At 39.8% G+C, this 20,057-nt stretch overlaps 1 protein-coding gene across 1 annotated transcript in view; it reads right to left on the bottom strand.

Annotated features, from left to right (window-relative positions):
- Nucleotides 1–671: 671 nt before the first annotated feature.
- LOC135296177 (protein scribble homolog) overlaps nucleotides 672–20,057 on the bottom strand; it is a 28,496-nt gene continuing 9,110 nt past the window's right edge. The window contains exons 2-6 of the mRNA XM_064412208.1: nucleotides 18,409–18,630; nucleotides 17,807–17,896; nucleotides 17,046–17,123; nucleotides 15,249–15,344; nucleotides 672–2,227 (exon numbers count right to left, since the gene is read on the bottom strand). Coding sequence (XP_064268278.1) covers nucleotides 2,075–2,227; nucleotides 15,249–15,344; nucleotides 17,046–17,123; nucleotides 17,807–17,896; nucleotides 18,409–18,630 — 639 coding nt within the window. The 3' untranslated portion in view covers nucleotides 672–2,074. The remainder of the gene's footprint in view (nucleotides 2,228–15,248; nucleotides 15,345–17,045; nucleotides 17,124–17,806; nucleotides 17,897–18,408; nucleotides 18,631–20,057) is intronic.

Here is a 20,057-nt window from a genome sequence, read left to right as displayed (position 1 = left end):
AGAGCTGCATGTCCATAGAGAGCGTTACCACTGTAAGTTTATACTCACAGCAAAATTTTCAACACTGCAATATGAAATTTGCCTTGAAAATCAGTGAAGAAGGACAGATAAAAATCTCACTCTTTAAAACGTACCTGAATGGTGACAGCATTGGATTAAAAGTTTGTCATTTTGATAGCAAATGTTTTGATTTCCAAGATCTAATGGAAAATCTAAAACAAACACTTGTGCATGGGAAGTAAGAAGGAAGAAAATACCAAGTTCTCAACAGAACTCTTTACTAGCTTTCAACTACAACTTATTCTGCAATCTAAGGCTGATTTATAACAGCTGAGGGTTTGTGGGTTTTTTTGCACTCTCGTAAGACACAATAAAGTAGTAGTAAATGGTGCATTAATAGCTAGAGGGCCAAAGCACTTGTGGGTTCTGAGATTGATGTTTTTGCAACATGCATTGATCAAACATTAAGTCATAGTGGAAAAACCCTGTATATTTTGGAGGAAGAAAAGAGATAGGAAACAAATATTTTAAATAAAATTTCATTTTTCAATATAATTTAAGCCTATGCTTACGCACATTATACAGTCTTTAGCATTACAGTCATAGGAGATTCTAAGATAATGTTGATTTTGCAAATGAATGAAGTTAGCTTAATATTCCTATTACTATCATAAATTAAAATGCAGATGTACAAGATAATAAAAAATCAAAGTGAATGCCATTGACTTGGTATCATACTGTTAGCACAAATCCATCTTTTCAAAATAAAATATCCCTTTTGTTAGTAGGAGATATTGTTCTCTTTGTGACAGCCATACCCTCCTGGGAATTTTCTAATTCTGTAAAAGTCAGCTATCAGCATTCATTGAAGTTATGAATGATCACCTGAGAAATCTTTCTCAAGAATATGAATAAAATATGAGCATTTACCAGGTCACTGGGTTGTGTTATATTACATTTACAGGAAAATAAACTGTATAAACATCATAAAAACCATCAATGCACATTTAATGTACATAAAAAGAAAGTCATGGCATTCAAATCTAGCAGGGCCAGACCCCACCTCTGAGTTAAGGCAGCACCGTGGAACCCCAGAAAAAGAACAGTCCCAAACAGGTCTTCTTAAACAGCTTAAAATGCATTAGAAACCAATGCACTGAATAGCAGTGAAGAGAATTAAAGGATTGAAAAGTGTTGTACAGGACAATTTGCTCTTAAATGCTTACCTCACACACACACACACACACATATACATGAAATACAGGCATACTGCAGTAAGGCAAATTAAAAGCATTCTGCTTATATGCAAGTCAGGGGAAACAAACAAGTTTCAGACAGTTCTTCATGCATAAGAAATTGCTTCTCTCTTCACTCTCAGGTACACAGTTGCATAAGGTGCCTCCTGCATTTGGATCTAATCAAATACAACCTACAGGTCCTGTTCAAATCTGATATACATTCACATTACTGGTATAACTGGAGACACTGTTCTTTATTACAATAGAATGAGATACAGAATTCCAACACAGATAACATTTCTCAGTGGGTAAAAAAAAAAAAAAAAAACCACCACAAAAACCAGGACTATTTAAAGACAGATTTTTTTAAAAAAATTCTCATAGAAAATGACATTTAAACGGACAAATCAAAGGAACCTGGGGGGAAATAGAAGGATGAGCTGTATAGACAAATCATGGATACAAGATTTTAAAAATCCCACCCAACTATCAATTGCTTTCAGTGTGATTCCAAATGGGTAAAGTACCTTCTGAATAAAAATCACCTGTTTTTTTCTCCATTACCTTTAGGTGCTGCAGGGTACCTTCACAAGTGGCTACTGAAACATGTGGTGACATTCACAGAATTTGACCCAGTGCATTTCATTCAAACTTCGTAAGTTCTTGCTGAAGGAAGTTCAAGGCAAAGAAGTACAAACTGGGTTCTCCTCAGAAATCCATCCCCCACGTAATGGTTTTCGCTATAAATAAGGCATAGCGGTTCAAGTACTACATTAAATGTAATCAAACAATGGGAAATAAAACCACCCATCAACTCCTGCCAGAAAAGTACTTTATTAGGGAGGATAAAAAGCACTGCTCAGACAGTCTGAATAGGCATGGCCTTCTGCGCTGTCAGGCTCCTCGGGCTCGAAGTCCTCAGGATCTGGGGGCAACTGGTCGGCATCTTCATCAGAAGTGGAAGGGCGTGTGAGGATTATCCGGGGTATCTTCAGCAAGATGTGAAAGATTTCAGAGAAAAGAATCAGATAAAGAGTAGGGAAGTGTTTAATAGGAATATTTTAAAGGGACAGGGGAAACAGGTGATGAGAAAAAAATATGTGAGAGGTGTAACACCATAGAGAATCATAGAATTGTTCAGACTGGAAAAGACCTTTAACATCATCAAGTCCAACTACTAACTCAGCACTGCCATGTCCACCACTAAACCATGTCCCTAAGTGCCACAACTACATGTCTTTTAAATACCTCCAGGATGGTGACTCAGCTACTTCTCTGGGCGATGTCTTCCAGTGCTTGAACACCCTTTCTATAAAGACTTTTTTCTTAATATCAAGTATAAACCTACCTCGGCACAAATTCAGAGCATTTCCTCTTGCCCTGTCACCTGTTGCATGACAGAAGAGACCAAACCCCACCTTTTTACAATCTCCTTTCAGGCTGTAGTAGATGGCAATGAGGTCTCTTCTGAGCCTCCTCCTCTCCAGGCTAAACACCCCCAGCTCCCTCAGCTGCTCCTCACAGGACTTGTACTCCAGACCCTTCACCAGCTCCATTGCCCTTCCCTGGACTCATCCAGCCCCTCAATGTCTCTCTCACAGTGAGGGGCCCAGCACTGGACCCAGCACTGGAGGTGTGGCCTCAGCAGCGCTGAGAACAGGGGACAATCCCTGCCCTGGTCCTGCTGGCCACTCTATTGCTGATACAGGCCAGGATGCCATTGGCCTTCCTGACCACCAGGGCACACACTGGTCATGATCAGCAGCTAAAGCCCAGCACCCCCAGGTCCTTTTCCACTCTGCCCCCAGCCTGTAGCTCTGCCTGGGGGTGTTGTGACTGAAGGACAGAACCTGACACTTGGCCTCACTGAACCTCACACAAATGGCCTTGGACCATCAATCCAGCCTGTCCAAACCCCTCTACAGAGCCTTCCTGCCCTCCAGCAGCATGTCCAAACCACCTCCACCCAGCCTGGTGTCACCAGAAAACCTACTGAGGGTGCACTCAGTCCCCTCATCCAGATCATTGATGAAGATATTAAAGAGGACTAGCCCCAGTACTGAGTCCTGGGAAGCACCACCAGTGACCAGCCACCAGTTGAATGGAGCACCATTCATCACCATCCTCTGGGCCTGGCCATCCAGCCAGTTTTTCACCCAGCAACAGTGTCCCTGTCCAAACCATCAGCAACCAGGCTCTCCAGGAGAATGCTCTGGGAAATTAAGTCAAAGGCTTTACTAATTCTGGGCAGACAAGACCTAAGTGGGTCACTTTGTCAGAGAAGTCAGTCAAGCTGAACTTTCCTAGATTGTCCTTCCAGCCCCTCTTGTAGATGGGAATCACAGTTGCCGACTTCCAGTCAGCTGGGACCTGCCCAGTTAGCCAGGGCTGCCAAGAGATGATGGAAGGGGCTCGGTGAGCTCTTCACCAGCTCGCTCAGTACCCCTGAGTGGATTTCCATGGACTCATGAGTGTCTAACTTGTGCAGCAGGTGTTGAACACTTCTCCTTGGATTATGGAGCTTTCATTCTACTCCCTATCCTTGTGCTACAGGTTAGGGGACTGGCACCCACAGAACAACTGGTCTTGCTATTAAAGACTGAGGCAAAAATGGCATTAAGTACCTCAGACTTTTCCTTATCCCTTGTCTCTGTGCTTCTTGCCACGTCCAATAAAGGATGATTCCCTTGGCCTGCCATTCGTTTTTTGTTTTATGCTAAAAAGCCATTGATAAAGCAAAATTAGGATAACTTGCCCTTTCCTCTCATTAGCTAATCTTTTAAAAAACCTTCTCCAGGTGAAAAAAAATATTAAGATATTTTTTAAAAATACAGACAAGTAAATATGAAAAATAATTAATTTACTTAATGAAAATTAATTTGACTTCATTATTCATTCAATTCATCCCCCTGAAAGCAATAAAGGATTAATTAAGAACCATAAATCACATCAATTCTTGATCTTTGAAAAATTGCATATTTCGGCTTCTTTACTGACAAAATATATTTAAGGAAAAAATTAAAGAGAAAATATCAATGTTTAAATTTGTCAGTAAAATATGTATACATGTATTTGATTCATATTTTTTTGAACAAGAACTTTGTGTTCTTTGAGAATTATATTGCAATGTTTTATAATTAATTTAAATGCTGTAACTGAGGAAAAAAAACCAGTGTCAGGATCTTGATGTATAGTCATATAATGTATCAGTAATTGTTTTTATAAATAAATTGATTATTACAAATTTCATTCTGATGCACAAAATCATCCTCCTTTTTACTGCTTTCCAAAAAAGGTTTAACATGTAATGAAAACATAGAAGGGTGAGTCAATGTATCTAACAAACAGGTAAGATGATAGTATGCAATAAATAAAGTGGCCATCTTACTAGCAGTATGAAAATTTTCAGGAAAGTTAGAACTTTTTATTTATCATCTACTTCTACTTCATGACAATGTTTAATGTTGATACCACACAATTGTTTATATATTATTTCCTTGCCGTACATTATTTGATTTAGGAAATGACCCAAGCATATAGATGCTTTGTGGCTGCTGCACTTCCAGCCAGGAGGTTTCTGCATTGGATAAAATGAATTATTCCCCAGGCTCCCCTGACATTAGGTCAGACTCCCCTTGGCTCACAGCACACTACACACAGACACCGAAGTGCAGGTGCAAGTCCAGAGCTGAATCTCACCCCTGGTAGATGCAAACTAATTTTAAAACCATGTGTAAATTTAATGTATACCCTGGTGTACTGAGCACCAATTATATACCTTTTTCTTCCCCCTTCTTCTGTTGAAACCAAGGGCACATTTCTGGAAGCTTTAAATAACCTATATAGATCCTAAGCCCTGGCAAAGCTACAAGGCCTGGGAAGATGTGTTTTTGTCATGCACACATGACATCATTTAGAAGAACTGGATGGTTCTGTTCTTTGCTGAAACATGCTTCTTGCTCAACAACTAGCCAGCTGCTTTGCAGTACAGCAAATGCACATCTATACACAGAGGTGGTTTACTGGGTCACACAATGAAATTCACACCTTAGGAACTACTGCAGAGGTCTATGCTCTAAGTTACCTACAGTCTATGCTCTAAGTTACCTACAGTCATATCCAGGACCAGACTTTGCATTTCATGGAGCTGTCAGTTAAAAGCTCAGGGAAGACCTTTCTTTGTGTGCTGTGCTGTTCAAAAATAGATATGTGCAGACCTCCCCATGACTGACATGTATCTCATTAGCAAAGCAGAGTCACCAGTACCTATTTGCCATTTTGAAGAAAAGACCTTAGCCATTTCGAATGTCACTTTTTTAACTACTCTTTTTTACCATGGTTCCTACTACCCAGTTTCCAAAGAACCAAAACTAATTTTCTAAAAGAGATTTTCTTCAAACATTTCATAACTGCTTGCATACTATCTTTCAAATATTATGATGGAACTAGGTCTGAAAATTATGAAATAAATTTAATTGATGAAAAGTGCTCCTTCAACATTTCTGAGGTGATTGTGTTAAGTGTTCCACAAAACACATGGTGTTGGGGAAGTCTTACATCTAATCTTTCACGTTGCTGCAGGTAAAGAGGAAACAGAACTAAATGAGCAACCAATTTTCTACAGCAGAGGCTGCTCAGTGTCTCAGCCCAGAAGTCCTGCAAAGGCTGGAAACCTGCACTCCCAAGAGAAGAGTGGGCTCAGTTCTGATCTACAGCAGCCCCTCTGTGCCCTCTCCAGGCAGGTGAAAGCTCACACAGACGCTGATTCTCCTGGTTTGGAGACATCCTGTTGAGTCTTTCTAACAAATCAAGTGTCCTGGTCCAAGTGCAGCTGTATCTCTGCCCCTCTGCTTTCTGCACATCTCCCTGCCCACTCTCCTCTGAAACCCCATGTGAACCCATGCCATGTCCCTAAAGCATGGTTGCTCCTTCCCCTGCAGCCAGCCATCCTCCTCTGCCTCTCTCCCTGACAGGATGCTGAGGAGCCCATTTCCTCAAATCTGAATCATCAGTACCAATGAAAAAATTCTCAGCTGAGGATGGTGCCAAATTAAGCAATTGCAAATGCAACTAAGTAATAGAGCATGCATTTGTACAAGATCTAATTTAATGAAAAGAGGCTCAGGCCTCTTGTCTCTCTCTCCTTGCAGCAAAAGTTATCAATCAAGCTCCTCTAAAAAGCAAAACCAACACAAAATGGGTGTAGAAACACACATTTCTAACCACAGTGGCCTAACCACCCCCTAAGAACCCAGCACTCTCTATCTGCCTTCACATTCACCCAAGCTCCAGGAACATCACAATATAAACTTTATCAGCTTCCTTTACTCTTTCAGTTTTATTAAAACAAAATGAAACAACAAAAACAAAACAAAACAAACCACAAACAAATGAAAGTAAAAAAACTTAACAACTCCAAACTTGTATGATATTCTGTTATATCCTTTTCTCAAACCCAGTGCTTCTCTTCCCAGAATCCTGGAGGGATTTTACCATCACTTTCTTCTTTCCCTGCTTATCTTCACTGACCTCAGCATTACCCTATTAAATAGGCAAGCTTTGCCCCTGGAGCTTTTCTTTACTATTTGTATTTGAATGTACATTTCCTGGGGCAGCATGACTGAGGGAAGATAGAAGATTTCCTATGTGAAAAAATGGCACGGCAAAGAGGAAGCAAAATATTTCCACTACCCATTTCAGACAGGGCAACATAGAGACTTTTAGGATGGCAATGGAAAATCTTCTCAGTACAGGCACCTAAATTATTTGTCTAAGGCACGTGGGAAGGTGTGAAACTTCCATCTTCTGCAGATAATTCTGCAAAAAAAAACTGATGCCAGTGTAGGAGGACAAATTATCTAGATTTTCTATTATTCCAATGTTTTCTCCACTGGTGGTTACTCAGCAGTGTTTGAACTTGTTTAAAATTCTTCTGTTGAAATTGCAAAGTCTTCCTACTCACTTTCCATCATCATGCTTTAAATATCATTATTTAAATAATATTGGAACTACTATTCAATCTCAAATTGTCAAAATACATAGAATACTTCTTCAGAAAAATGCATCATTAATTACTTCAAACAAGTTACTATTTTTCCATTTCCCCCTGAAATTACATTTTCAGTGCCTAAAAAGTAAACTTCAAAATGGACATGTCCTGTAGCAAAACCAGTGGGCTTACTGTAGAAACTTCTTCCATTACCCAGTTTGTGTTGCTTTTCTTAACATAACCACTAAGACTTTCTACACTTAAAAAAATTCAATTTTGTTTGAATCACACATAACTAAAAATCAAATTATTTCAGACACTCTCATTCAATGTGATTAATAGCCTGCATTGAAACTCAGAGTCCTTCAGCTGGAGCACAGACAGGGGGCCTTCCTGGTCCTCTGCAGGAAGAAGTAAAATAAAGCCATCTAAACAACTTGGGGCAATTCAGCTGCAGTATTGGCTGCAAAAATTCTTTCATGGTGAAACAGGATAGGAACAATCCCACAACTAGCTATGAGGCTTGAAAGCAGTTTTTAAAATAAAACGTGATAAATGAGATGTTTTGCTAACAAGTTAACATCCAATAATTCTTAACTTCCAGATGCACACATATGCTTTCCTTCTAGTCAAAATGTCTGTCCAAAATGTTGCAGAACAGTCCACGAAAGACAGTTCATGATGTATTTTTATAATTTTTTCAAAACTAAAACTGAACAGAACAAACCCCATAATTTTGTTTTTCTTTTATAAGCCTTTGCCTTCCCCTGGCCTCTGCCAGCCCACAGATCCATACTCCAATATTAGCCAGAGAGGGAAGTTCTCAAGGCAACAGGCACAGCTACAACCCAAGCTTCTCATCAAAGGCATAGCCAGCAGCGACAGGGCAAATCACAGCTGGCAGCAAGGCCAGATGCTGGGGACAGAGGCTACAAATCAGAAGGTGAAAAGACACATGAAAGGCCAAAGTTTGATGGAATAAGGGCAGGAAAAAAGAATTTGGATTGACCTTTTTTACGAAGAAAACCAGACATACTTTTAACTCTAGTTCAAACGGGTAAATTTTAAAAGACAATGTTCCCCAGCTATAAAATACCTACAATAGGAGTGCCTGCCTAGATCTCCTCATATTGAAATTTGTGTTTAAATAATGCTTATTTTTAAAATTTGACTGTACAGCTGATCTGCACTGGCTCCAGAGCTAAGGATGGTACCCTTAACTGGGGAAAACAAAATTATCAACACAGTTGAGAGCATGTGCAGGGGTTTATGTAAACCTCATGAATAATGTTATGATTTCATACTTAGTCTTACCTGTTTTGTCATTGTTGGGGATGGAAATAGTTTTTTAGACCTGATGAGGAAATTTAGACTTCTCACTGAAGTGAGAAGTCAAACAATAAAAACAATCCTTTGCTAGATGCAAAAGACCACATTTAATAATGACTGTATTCACAGAAGAAACTGTCTAAATCTAATTTAGTAAAGTAGGGCATTTACTCATGCCTAAAAAATATTACACAGCCGGACTTTTAAATAAAAATTCTTAGAAGAGGATGCAAAAATTCTTAGAAGAGGATGCAACAGAACAGCAGAGAAGGAGCAGATGTGAGCTGCACAGTTCCCAACAAACCAGCATGGTGTTCTTGTCTGAAGTGGTCAGCAGCAATAGAAAAAAGCAACCTTTTCCCCAAAAAGAAACAAGGAAATACAAGTCAAAGAGAGAGGAAGAGATCCAATTATCTCCCTGAGTTCATTACTCACAAGCAACCCCACCTCCAGACAGGAGCGAGCACAGCAGCAGGAGCAGGGCCAAGGGACAGAGACCAGCTGATGCCCAGCTGTGGGGATGAAAACACATGAACCTGGAAACCCTCTCCAGGCATTCAACACAGCTCCCCTTTCACAGCACATCAGGGACGTTTCAATGAGCTTGTGTTAATGGTGCACCCTCAGCTCTCCTGGTTGTAGAAATCCCTGGCTGCATTCCTTTCCCCAGCACTTTACAATACTATTCTACTGCTGTGTTTGACCTCTGGCCAAACCCCAGAAATTGTAAAGTCGTATGGAGGGAGAGGTATAAATCTCTCCTACACTCTGGGGAAGATGAATCTTTGGTGAGGCATGGATGAAGCACCTCATTGCACTTGGCTACAGAAGACCTCTGCACAAGGAAATGTGTCTGACCTGTGCTGCTGCACTCAGGGAGCAACCAGCCCATGACAACACCTTTTGTTGCTTGGGGCTGGGAGAGGACAGCACATCATTCAGTTCACCCTTGCCCTTGGAGCAGCCACACCACTCTCAAGCACTGCCAGAGGAGCTTTGGCACCATGCTTGTGGAAGTGCTGCCTCAGTTTTGTGTGCAGCAGCCTGGTGAGGGCCCTGAGCAGGGGCTACCCCACCAGCCAACCCTCTTCCCTGTTGCTGTTCCAACACTGTGCACAGTGATTTACTCCAAAATCTAATTCAGCTCAGTGTGATTTCCAGGAAGTCAATGAACCAGACAAGTAGTAAAACACTGGAACAGGTTGCTCAGAGAGGTGTGGATTCCCCATTCCTGGAAATATTCAAGGACAGGTTGGACAGGGCTCTGAGCAACCTGTTCTAGTGGAAGATGTCCCTGGTCACTACAAGTGGGGTACAAGATGGCCTTTAAAGGTACATTCTGACCCAAGCCACTCTATAATTCTAGGGAAATCTCCTTTGTGTGAATTTCCTAGATATTGATATATTTTACAGTCCAGTTTTAAAACTGAGTATTTTCTCTACTTCTTGGAATAGCAAGAGAACATCTTGCATGTTTCATCTTGTCTTCCAGCATGCAGTATATATAACATTTGGTCATGTCACTAAATTTAGAGCAAAGCTCCTTTCTGTTCTCGCTTTCTGCCAAGTGCCTCCCAAGGGCTATGTACAAGGCAAGAAAGATGGAGCTGTGTCAAACTCAACACAAAAATGCAAGATCAATTCTCATAATGTCATATCTGCAATGCTGTCAAGCACAAAAGGCTTTTATATTATTCAAATTGTGTATGCAAAATTGTCCTTGGTCCATTTCTTTCATCTTCTACTGTACCACTGGGTAGTGACTTCCCTGACACTGGAACCTGACTTACAGATTTTCATATAAGTGCTTTCATATAAGTGTGTAATCATTTATGGCCTGATGCTATGAAAACATCAAAGAAAATGCATTGCTCTGACCACATCAGGAGACTTAAAAGGCATTGCCCCCACAAGCAGTGCTACCCAAGTTGCCAACCCTTTGATTTTTTGAAGAAAACTCATCACCCCTGTGGAAGGCAGTGGCTGTCTGAAAGCCTGCAGGAACTCAGTGCAGTCTCTTCCCCTGCAGTACTCCCAGAGTCCATGAGGATGCCTTTCACAAGGGAGGACATTGTTTATTATTTGTACAGTTCTTTACATACTTATCCTCTTTTATTCAAAAATAATATGCTATCCTACAGCACAGTTCAAGGTGCCTTGATTGAGTCTGTCTTTTGTATGTTTTTGCTTATATTGTCTGCAGTGCTTATACTGTCTACCATATGATGGGCTCACTTTGTAGATTTTCTCTAACTTGGATGTATTTTAATATGGTAACTTGAAAAGATCAATTAATGTCCTGTCTTTTTAAAAGGTTTTTCCTATTTAGCATCGTTAATTACAAGCTTTGCAAAATCCAAGAACTTAAAGTTTAAAATTAGTTAGTTTTGGCTGAGTGTGTGAGAAAACTACTTAAAAGGAGGAGAGAAAAAAGATACACTGTGCAAACAGAAGCATTTGTTGGGAGCAGGAACTTAATTTCAAATTCACAAAATAAGTTCCCTACCCACTACACTATGGAGACAAACCCAGTGTCTACAACACACACCTTTTATGTTCCATCTTTCATGGTGACTCAGAAACACTCAGTTGCTTAGATAAAAGCAGAAGCAAACTAGGAGATGAAATGGAGGAGGCAATCAGGGGTGCTCACACTCCACTGGAGCTCACACGATGACTGAGGTTACCTAACCCAACAAGGCTCACAGGCTTCTTTAGAAACACTTGTAAACCTGCACAAGATGCAAGGCAGTGGAGAGTTAGATTCCTGACTTCTTAAACAAACTTAGCTTGTCAGAATAGAAAAAAAGAATAACATAAAAACATCAACACCCTTACCTAACAAGATTAAAAGAGTCATGAAAATGTTTTGGAGAAGGGATAAAGCAGTTCTTCATAAGAAACTTGAAGTAGTAGACCTTATAGTGCTATAGGTCAGTCAAACACTGTGATGTGAGCAAGGTCTTTACTGTTTGAAACAAGCTTAAGAAGAAACCTGGCTTTGCTCATGATAAGGACATTCTGAATCTGACTTTAGTTTTCTCCTTTTATACTGCTTCTCTGACCTGAGTACTCCACTGGCTTTGCTTTTAAAATTCAACAAAGTAAGACAATGATTAAAGAAACAAATGTTTTATTTTATGTTGTATGATTTCAGTTTTCTGATATGTTTAGAACATGCTCAGATGAATAAAGAAAGGTTTTGATAATTAGATTTTTGAAGATTTTTAACTAATGTAAGTGGATCAAGGTTTTTTCTTGGAAAGTCTTTATCAGCTGGAAATGAAGAAGGTAGAACTGCTGGGATTCTCACCCATGTAAGATTTCTCACTACTTGCATATGAACAATATGAGACAAAGGCAGAAGAGCAGCACCTGCATACTGTGGGAGATGTGTACCTGCTTATGCACCTCCTGCAGGCACAAGAGGATTTCATTTTGATACATGTCACAGGTTCTAGCACACTTCTCTGTTTTCTCAGTAGATTTAGGAATGTTTGGTATCTCTGCATTTTCAACAGCAGCCAAAAAATTTGGCATTTTTAGCCTTCTAAAGAAGTTCTTCAGATTTTTTCAGTACTGTAAGCCTCACTTTTTATCTATTTATTTATTTAGTTATTCACACAATCACTTTTAATTGGTAATTCTTATTTTAACCTTCCTTGAAAAGTATCAGTGACACTTGTACCCCGGTGAAGTAAATGAAAAAATACAATTGAGGAAATTCCCAGGGCAAAGGCATAAAATTAAATCAAATAATATGCTAACAATTTAAGTTAAATACTAGATTAAAATATCATGAAAACTTGATAATGATTACAAACTACCTAATATTCTTATTATGTTAATAGCCCCAAAAATGAGTCAAAGAAGATGGCATGATGATGCATGTTATGAAAGGACAGAAGATGCTGAAACCTGTCAACACTCTCCATTCAGTCAGACAAAATCCTCTGGAAATTTCAGTCAGAGGCTGAATGAAAATATTTATGATGGAGAAAGATTGTGAAGAGTTGGTTCCATTTGTGAGAGGATGGTTAGGAAACAATAACAAAACTGAAAATGAAGACTCCAGAATCCAAGTTAAAGTTTCTTCTGTTAAAGTCAGTATGGACATTTCTTTATATTCCTGATTTTTTTTTTTTAGGTCCAATTCAAATATTTGTATTTTTATATCTATATTAAATAAAGTAAAATATATTATCATAATTTTGAGGCGTGATTAGTGTGAGGCAAGTCTATAAAATACTGTGTGTAAAAACTATCTACTTGTAATTAAAGTTCTGAGCCCTCTATCCACATGTCAGCAAAATACTCAATTATAATTAAAACCAAGGAAGATTCTCATTTTTCCTTTGCAAAACAATGACTCACTGTGAAAGAACATTTAGTTTGTCCAATTAATTACTGGTCATTCACACTGTCATGAAATCTGAAAGCTGACACAAAGGGTTTGAAATTGAGTTTGGCTGGATGAGTTAACAATTGCATGAGCCTTTTAGAAGCAGTTAGAGCAACCAAGCCTGTGGAAAATAGAGGAAACCTGAGCCTGGCAGCAGCATTGCCTGTGTAATGCCAGAGCAGCTGGCTCAGAGATGGGGAGGGCTGTGGCTAGCAAGAATGAGACAAATATTATCACAGACAGCATATGCAAAGAGGATGTTTATTAAAATTCAATAAAAATAAACAGATGAAGACAGTATGTGCTGGAAGGCAGGATGATGACATGGAAGAAAGGGAGAAGAAAGATGACACCATCTGGCACACAGTTTTCGTAGAATAGTAACAGGAGTCTCTGGTTTCTCTGCCATTATGCTTCAATCCTTCCCTCCCTTGATGTAGACACAACCATCTTCTATTGAAACCTGATCAGAAATACAAAGGAAATGAACCTTCCTATATTCCTAACACAGAAGAAGATTCTGCATTAAGGCCCTACTGCCACCTGCTTATCTGAACATGCAAAGCAAGTCCTCCATGAGAAGCCAGGCTCTAAATAATAAGATTTCCTTCAGTTATTGAGGAATAAGAGAGACTTCAAGGTGAGAACAGATGAGAAATTGAACAGTCCCAAGTCAGCAGGATACTCCTCACAAGCCCATAATCCCTAAAATTGATGAATGCTGCTCCAGGTTACAGGCAATAACATGTATCATTTGCTACAGCACCAAGATTTTGATTTCCAAAAAGAAACAAAACCAGAAATACAAATGTTTCTTCACCAAAGAACTTGCACATTGGTTAATTCTGACACCTGGAACACATGACTCCCTCTGAGTACTCTGCTCTAAGTATCTCAGTCTAATCTGCCTCCTCCCCCACTACACCTGAAGAACTTTAAAGGGAGGCATACAACATAAAAATACAGTAATTTCTCCTTTTTGGATGAAAATACTAAAAGTGAGATACTACTGCAACAGATCCAGGCCACTGCCAGTGTATGAATAAACCCTTCCAACAGTGGTTCCTCTAACAGGAAGCCTCATGCTTCCTGCAATGCTGATGAAGACTAAGAAATAGCTACCAGGTACAATAGGACAAAAAAACCCCAAATTGATGGAAGTGTTTTAAGCTGGAAAATAAAGCTGGTCTAAATGATGATCTACAAGATGGTGTTGAAGGCCAGAGACCTCAAAATAACTTTCTTTAAGCAACTAATAGAAGGGAAAACCTTTCTTAGTTTATCTCATGGACACAAGCTATAGCTCAATATGGCAAAAAGTGACTAACACAGGAAACCAGAGAAAAGCATTTCATGATCCATTTGCTCACTTTTTCAGTCAACTAACAAGGTTAATTATCTAAAGGGTTAACAAAAACTGATATGGTCATTTATTATAGTCTTTTATATAATATATACTTCCATTTTTTGCCATTACCTGGGTTGTGAATTGTATTCACAGAGAAAGATTTAGACAAAGACTGAAAGAAGAGGAATCAAACAAATCATTCCTCTGGCATTTGCTGTAAGAGAAACAGTTGTTGCTTCCTGGTACTTCAAGCTCCACACAAGTAACATGCTTTTTGACCTTAATTATTCAGATACCTTGATCTTATTATATCTTCCTAGTAAAGCCATACTTTCAGTGGCGCACATAGATGACCAAGATGAGGGTAGGTCTTCAGAGAGCTGAACTTGCTAGAGAAGTTCAAAAAAGTGCATTTCTAAAGGCCACCCTGCAGGCTCAGCTGTTGCCTCCTGTGAGTCGTGCAGTAGGCTTTCTCTCACCAGTCACCTAAAATACAGGCAATGACTTAGCCTGTGACACAACTTCCCCCTCCAGTCAGAAGATGAAAATGGTCACCACCTCCAGGCAGCAGTTCACCCTCTCCCTCCTAAAAGAGAGACCCTGGAGATGCTGCTCCTTGCATTAGCTAGAGACAGAGTCCAGACAACAGAATGATGACTCAAACTGGGGGGATCTACACCACCCTAAAGCCCCCAAACCAGAGTGCTCCAAAAGCTCTGTTCTGCTATGTGGGTGCTCACCCAGGAGCTGAGCTCCTCCAGAAGCCATGTCCCAACTGCAGTGACAGCCACCTAAATGCTTGGTAAGGTCTCTGATCTTTGACATGTGTTGAGTTCTGTGCCAGTCTTCACTACCATTAATATAAAGACAACACAAACATTAAGACAACACAAATTTCTTAGGCAAGAGTGACTTGTTGTTTACTGGGGGCATCCCACTTACTGTGATGACATGGTTGACTGTCGGGGAGGGGCTGCCCTTGGGGGAAGCTTCAGTAGGACCAGCATCAAGGGCAGCAGATTCTGAAACAAAGGTTGCCTTTAAAAGAAAACACAGAAACATATTTTTATTCTGAATTCTGATTAAGGAGTTCCCCCCATCTCAAGTTAGTATACAAACACCTGGCCCTATTGCTACATGTGGTTGTACAACAAAAGCAAATAAAATTGCAATTCCTGCTGTTTCCCATTTCTGGTGAATTTTATATTTGAACTGTTGAAATTACCAGTTCAATAATAAGAAGTTGTAACACACAGTGTCAAGAGAAAAATGCTTGTTATTTGTACACAGGTTAGTCCTGTGGTAAAAAACTGCAGTATTTCTATAGCACACCTCATTAATTCCTTCTCGTCACACATACACACAAAAAGCAGAGTTGTTTTCTATATTCTTTAAACAGATGAATGATTCTGCCATCTTGTGGGAGATGGAGAAATCCTAACTATTTGTACAATAACAGCAGGGCAGAACAGGATGTAACAGATTTTTTTTTTTCACTTGTTTCACTATTGACTAAGTGGACAGACATTAACACTAGTATATTCCAAATAGTCCCCCAAATAAATAATTAATTACAGCCTCATGAAAGAACCTGAGCAATGGGGCTGATTTTTAAGATATTAACTTGATCAGAAACTCTGCTCAGAAGGTAAAGGTACAGCAACTAAAAATCCTGTGATTTTTCCCACATTATATGATAATGTGAAATATGTTGAGAATTATTGCATTCTCTCTAATTTGTTACATTTGTTTGTCTTTCACGAAAGAAAAAATGTAGAATTACATAGATTTTTATCTACAATTAACATTTTAAGAACTGCCAAACAAACACAATATTTGGACATAATGGAACACCACCCTCTATCAATAATTCTATAGCATAGTTTTACAAAATTAGTAGATTAATTTATCATTAAAGTCTTTGGCTGATACAGGTTGTATAATTATTCCTGACGATTTAACAGACATACAATATTGCTTGCTCTATCCCACCTTAATTCAACATGGACCATGCTGGAGTTATAATCTAACCAAGTATAAATGACAGTTTAAGAGAACAAGAGCTGAAACAAATATGGACCAGTTACACTTTAAAGTAATTCTGTAGAGGTTCTCTTCCTACTCCACCATTCTCAGCAGGGAGAAACCAAACGGTACATCAAAAGTATGTAACACAAAACTGTATGTGACTATTTTTCCCCATTATTCTTGGAAATTCTGAAGCTCAGGAATGTGGCTTCTGCTAGGAAAGATGAGGCTTGAGGTGGAGCAGCCTGAGGGGCAAGTTATCCCTTGGCACTACAAGCCTCCATCAGGGGAGTTATTTTGAGCTTTTCTCTTCCCACCAAAAATTACCTTGGGGAAACAAGCTCATCTGGTTTATATTTCTTTGTTGCAACTGCAATAAACTCATCTAGTAAATCTATGTCACAAGAAAGGTTCTTGGATGAAACACGTCATTTATACTTACATAACCACTTAAGACCATTATTTTCCTTTATAAATTGTTCATTTAAGTGAATAATATTTTGTTAAGCACTTTAAACATAAAGATCTGACAACTAGAACATAATAAGAAGGAATACAACAATTTAATGTTATTATCATTTCTTCATAATGGAAGGATCTAAAAAGCTAAGGCCAGCCTAGATCTGGATGTCAAGTTCCCCAACTCTAAGTGGTTTGATTTAAAGACAGCAACAAGAGAACACACCCCACAGTGACAAACAACCCATCTACCTCAGCCACTCTGTCTCCTGCTTGTACACCAGCCAAGTCTGCTGGACCATCTTTTGGCAGCCGAGCAATCAGGATCCCCTGGTAAAACAAAATATAGGTTTCAGAAGTGACAGTTTCTCACATTGTTCTCCCATTGATATAAAAAGCAAATGGGACATAATTAATTTTCAAGACTTATTGTTTTATTGTTTTGTTGCCTCCATAAAATTAAAAACTAGATACCTATGGCACATTAGCAAGACAAAAAAAAAAAATAACCTCCATGGCTGACACATACAACAATGAACAAAAGTCAGTAATTGTTTACACTGTGCCATGGGGAACAGAGTGGAAAACAAAGATTTATTTAAAAGATAAATCAGTGAGAAGATGTGTGAAATATTTCTCTCAAATCAAGTTAGCTCCTGGGAATGAGCAAATGAGATGGGAGAGGCATGTGGATTGCCAAGAGAGTAACCCCAAAATGAGGCAGAAAATGAGAATTAGACAACAGTGTTTCAGCCATCAGGTTGCCTTTGCAAAATCATTGGTTTACATTTGGGTATCTCTCCCAAATCATCCCTTCTGGAGCTCTCCATCAAAATCTAATGCCAGAACATACTCTGGGAAATAGGCTACCTATGTTTACCCTTGTTAGCTTTAGAAAGATGGAAATGTTACGTGAAGCACAATCTCAGAAAGCAAACAACAAAACACAGTAACTCAAGGAACTACTCATCAGTCTATTTCTAACTAGATAATTTTTTAATAATGAAATGCACCTCATCGCTTTCTTTACATGAAGATGAGCCCTTTCCACCAGCAATGCTAATACCAAGACTCCCCATTTGGCTGCACACAGTAATGGTTACCTGGAAAAGAATTATAACGGGTAAGTGACCTGATTAATAGGCAAAAATTATTGCCATTAATTATGTGAACATTTAAAATCTACCTCCCACTCTGAACATCAGCAGACATGTCCCTGGAGAGCCCAGCTCTGTGAAAAATGGTGCTACACTTCAACACTGGCACATGCAAGAGTTATGGACTGAACAGAGACTCAGCTCAGTGCCCACCTGCACGTACCTTTGACTTGGCCTCATGATACCACTGCTGGATATATGAAGTGAGATGCATGGCTACAAGGAAAATGGGCTTTAATGGGGTTTTTTAATGGGAAATCCTTTTTCCGTGTAAGCCACGGAGAGCCCTTACCCTCTTTAAGGCAAGCCTCATGACATCTGCCATGCACTGTCCCGCCTTCCTTGCATCTTTCATAAACTGCCTCACCCCAGAGGAGTTCCCCACAGACACAGGGAGTGCCCCACGGCCATGCAGAGCCCCCAGCAGCAGCAAGCCCAGCCCCTGCAGCAGTTCCAACCTTCAGCGGGGGCTGCGGCGCATCCTCCGCGGGCCGGCCGCTCTCGCCGGGGAAGCTGCCTGCTGCTGACACAGGTGGCTGCACCCTGGGGTGAGATCCTGGAAGAGCCTTCCCTTTCATTGCCAGCTTGTGCCTTTCTTGAAGCGTTGTTCTGTTATTTCTTTGATCTCGCGTGCTTTCGTTGCTATCAAAAAGGCTGCCGGAAAACTTGGAAATAGGTTCCTGGGGGTTAAAGATAAAAAAGGTAAACACAGCAACAGCAAGGAGAATCTGAAACACAGACCTTACCCATGCTAACGTGAACTCATTCCTCACTCTCACATTGCTGTTGATAGAATTTATTTCATTGAAGAGAAAACTGAAACTTTACAGCAGACATACAAAGATTTCTTTTACCATTATTTCTCTGGGCATGTTTTGCCTTCAAACCTGGGGTTGAAATTGAGGGAACAGGGAGAGGACTGGGATTTTGTATAGCCTTTCACTAGATTCCTGGCACACACCAGCACACGTAACACACACACATATGTGAATAAATCCTGCAATGCCCTGTGAAAATGGCAGAGCAAGAGAACAAGACTATTTTGGGCAGCCTCTGGCAGCTCTGTAGCACTGAATCCACTGTTCTGGGGGAAGAAACCACACACACAATGCAAAGGAAAGGTATTTCCATATAGAAAATAAAATGTTTCTTACAGTGCCTCAAAACTCACATGCCATTCTTGGGAGCATAGGTGGGAGAGGGAAGGCAAGCCCTTACCTTGCATCTACACATCTAAGATTTTGTTTCAGTCATTGGATTGACTTCATTTGCAAATGGCAGTCAGTGGAGACCTGCAAACTTCAATGATTTAGGAGTCCTCTGGAAATTTAACCTCAAAGGTGATGCCTACTAAAGCCTACTCTGAAGCTTGGCCCCTCTACTCTGAGATGCAGTGAGGAGCTCACAATGTCACCCTATGCTTGGCTAAACCACAAGGGCTTGAAGAGAGAAATACACAATTAAAATACATCCACCAAACAATTAAAGTTTCAGACAATTTGACTGCAAAATGTAGTGATGTTTTCCAGCTATCACTTGTTCCTGGCAAAGGGTTAAATTAAATTCAGACACAATGCTCAAATTCTGTTCTCATTTTAGGAATGTTTTACTTATATTTAGCTGATTTTTGCTCCTTAATTTGATGGGTTCATGTCAAATCAGATCTTCATATTTCCCAAATCCTTCTATCTTCTGTTGGCAGCAAAATGATGCAGCAAACACACATCAACACCTCTGAAAATAAACCCCATAAGTGTTTTTCTAAGCTTGGAAGTTTAATACCAAAATAAAAAGCAGTGGCATTACCTTGAACAGCTGTGCAGAACCCCACTGGACAGTTTATTTTTCAATATATATTGGCACTTTCCCACAATCTCTTTTTGGTTGGGATAGAAAGAAGCATTGCCAACCCCAGGGAAAGCATAAAAGGCATGATTGCTTCCCATTTTCACTTAAAAGGGAATTTGCTTAGCTTTGACTCACATAAAGCATTTATTACCTTTCTTCTCTTGAGAGAGATTTCTCTTTACAGTGCCAGGCTGACTAACCTGGACACGTCTGCAGTGCTGTGGGTGCCAGGGAAGAAGGCCATGGGAAAGAGCCAGGA

This window comes from Passer domesticus, chromosome 3, assembly GCF_036417665.1.
Source record: "Passer domesticus isolate bPasDom1 chromosome 3, bPasDom1.hap1, whole genome shotgun sequence".
NCBI classification, from domain to species: Eukaryota; Metazoa; Chordata; class Aves; order Passeriformes; family Passeridae; genus Passer; species Passer domesticus.
The sequence above is the reverse complement of the archived record's forward strand: the minus strand, read 5'-3'. Positions and strand labels throughout refer to the sequence as shown.